The sequence below is a fragment of the Quercus suber genome, unplaced genomic scaffold (genome assembly GCF_002906115.3).
Source record: "Quercus suber isolate HL8 unplaced genomic scaffold, Cork oak 2.0 scaffold_507, whole genome shotgun sequence".
Lineage (NCBI taxonomy): Eukaryota > Viridiplantae > Streptophyta > Magnoliopsida > Fagales > Fagaceae > Quercus > Quercus suber.
Window position 1 is genome coordinate 293022 of NW_027069956.1, and position 2851 is coordinate 295872.

General features: G+C 44.8%; 1 protein-coding gene across 1 annotated transcript; it reads left to right on the plus strand.

Annotated features, from left to right (window-relative positions):
- Nucleotides 1-346: 346 nt before the first annotated feature.
- Nucleotides 347-1035, plus strand: LOC111993305 (uncharacterized). The gene is made up of 2 exons (XM_024025148.1): nt 347-501; nt 615-1035. The coding sequence occupies exons 1-2, from the start codon at nt 347-349 to the stop codon at nt 1033-1035; spliced, it is 576 nt and encodes a 191-aa protein (XP_023880916.1).
- The last annotated feature ends 1816 nt before the right edge of the window (nt 1036-2851 follow it).

A 2851-nucleotide genomic window follows, 5' to 3' on the forward strand; every position in this document is an offset into this window, starting at 1 on the left:
GAAGGACGCACCGGGGAAGCCACAATCCAAGCTTCCTCTTCCTCCACCCACGCTTCAGCCTGTTCAGACCAGGTCATCTTCCACCCAATCAAAGTCACCATCTCCACAATCCAGACTTCCTTCTCCTCAGCCGACTCTGCCTCCTCGGCCCAAGCCTACTGATCCAAAAAGGAAGAGGACTTCCAAAGGCAAAGAGCTAATGGATGGGGGAAAATCTCGCTCCTCTTAGGAGGAAGATGAAGCCCGATGAGTTTCAAAGTAACTAAAAACCAGGCACCAGGGCCAAGAAAGAGAAGTCATCATACAGTCCGAGCCCTAGGCCTGGCTCCCTGCCCCAATGCTCTATATGGAACCTTTGATGGACAGTGCCTCCCTCAAGGACTTCCAAAGGGGTGAAGGCACTTATGTGGCCGATGCGCTGGAAAGGTCCCTGCTACTCCCCACCGATATGGCCAAGTTGGAGAATTTGAGAAAGCAGGAGGTCTTCCTCAACCTCAAAAGGTACTTGGGCATGGTAAGACTTCTAACACTTGTGACTTCGTTGATTTTTGTTCTTTCGTTTCCAACTTATCATGTGCTTGTTTCAATTGGCAGGCTGTCTAGGCCGCTTATAGGTTGGAAGAGGCAGCCAACGATCAGAGCAAGGCCCTGGAGCTCGAGTGTGACAAGCGTTTGGATGCTACGCAGACCCTTAAAAAATTCAAGGCCAATCTCTTGAAAGCAAAGGAGGATCTAAAGGAGATGACAAGGGCCAGAGCTAGCATTGAATCAGGCCTTGCTGGCACTCAAAAACAGGCCGAAAACCAGATGAGGCGCCTACTCGAAACTGAGGATCAGTTGAAGATGGCCAAAAAGCAAGTCACTGATCTGAAGAAGAGGTTGGCCGAGGCAGAGAGGGCCAAGAACGTTGCAGAGTGGGCCAAGGATGAAGCCTTAAGGGCTAAGGAAGAGGCGGAGTTCGCCAGGACAAAGGCTGAGATCTCTAAGGAGAAAGCCGATGAGGAGGCTTTTGCCTTGAGAATGGCTGAGACCTAGGCCACTTTTAAGGCTCAAGTACCTAGGGTATGCAAGCTTTATTGTTCCCAGGTTTGGAATGAAGCCCTTAAACAAACTAGGGTTAAGGCTTTATCAGATATGTGGAAAGTGAAGAATGTATGCTACCCTCCTGCCATCTGGGAAACTGCCCTCTTTAGCTCCGAGGCTGAGGTTGCTCCTGAGGAGGCTGAGACTGCTCGACTTGAAGCTGCTCTGGTTATAACTCTTCCTAATGAGCTAGCCAAGGAAAGTGAGCTTTCTGGGGCGACAGAAACAAATGAAGGCCTGAACCCTGAAGCGCCCAAGAAGATTGTAAAGTCTACAGTTGATACTCAGGCCCTTCATGCCAAGGAGTCAGCTCTCCCAGTTGAGCCCCTTCAGATTATTCCCCCAAGTGAGGGCTCCAAAGATTCTGAAACCGTTTCTACTCAGCTCTCCAAGGAAGGAATCAAGATAAAGCTGAAGAAATAGGCCATCTTGGCTAGCTTCTGTTTTAGTTTTGCCCCCCCAACCCCCCCCCCCTTTTTTTTTAACATTGGAATTATTGTAATGAGACCTTTAGATTGAATGTATGAAATTCCTTTTTTACATTATGTGTTTGTTGTTATTATTTTTTATTTATTTTTTTTATTTCTTCTTGAAGTAACTAGTTTCCTTGGTTCTGTCTAGTACTTAGATTCTTTTTGAAGTAACTAGTTTCCCCATAGGTTTGAGTCTGAAGACCATACAAAACCTTGGTTCTGTCTAGTACTTAGATTCTTCTTGAAGTAACCAGTTTCCCCATAGGTTTGAGTCCGAGGACTATGCAAGACCTTAGTTCTGTCTAGTACTTAGATTCTTCTTGAAGTAACCAGTTTCCCTATAGGTTTGAGTCCGAAGACCATGCAAGACCTTGGTTTTGTTTAGTACTTAGATTCTCCTTGAAGTAACTAGTTTTCCCATAGGTTTGAGTCCGAGGACCATGCAAGACCTTGGTTCTGTCTAGTATTTAGATGGTTGCCAAAATACAAGACATATAATCATAATAGACTTAAAATTTGAATTAGATAAATGCTTTTATTAATAATAATATCTTCTCAGGTTATTTACATTCCATTGACAAGGTATAGCTTTTTCATCTAAGTCTTCTTAGTAGTATGCACCTATCCCTGCTATTGAAGTAATTCAGTATAGTTCTTCCCAATTGAGTCCCAGCTTTCAATAGGATGCGTTCTTGGCAGCATCCACAACTTTCCTCAACACTAAGTCCCCTGGTGCTAGTGGTCTCAGCTTCACATTGACATCATATCCCTGCTTGAGCTTTTGGTGGTAATAGGCCAACTGGATCACTGCCTTTTCTCTTCGTTCATCGATCAGATCTAGGCTCTTCCCTAGTAGTTCATCATTACTGCTTGGAGTGAAGGAGCTCATCCTGAGCGTTTTTCCAAACTTTGAATATTGGCCTCTGGCCGACTAATTACGATTGCCATTTGGCCCATCTGATTTTCCAAACTTTGAATATTGGCTCTCGCCTCTTGTTGAAATTATTTCATCTCCTGTTGAAATTGCAAAGTATTAGTGGTAAGAGACTTAACAATATCTTCTAAAGACATACCAGAATTAGAAGTTTGGCCCTGCTATTGTCTAGGGGGATATGGCTGCTTATATTGCTGGCAAATTGGGCGGTTTTGAGTCATGTGCTGATTTACTTGTGGATTCCCATAGCTAAGATTGGGGTGATCCCTCCATCCCGGGTTATATGTGCTCGAATAGGGATCGTACTTCCTTTGCGGTTGTCCAGGAAAACCACCTGCCACATTCACTTGCTCAATGGGCT

What these genes read in the sequence shown, in the direction of transcription:
- LOC111993305 (XM_024025148.1), top strand. Translation starts at nt 347, where the DNA reads ATGGAACCTTTGATGGACAGTGCCTCCCTCAAGGACTTCCAAAGGGGT. An exon ending in GTCTTCCTCAACCTCAAAAG is followed by an intron (nt 502 to 614) that starts GTACTTGGGCAT and finishes GGCCGCTTATAG; the next exon opens with GTTGGAAGAGGCAGCCAACG.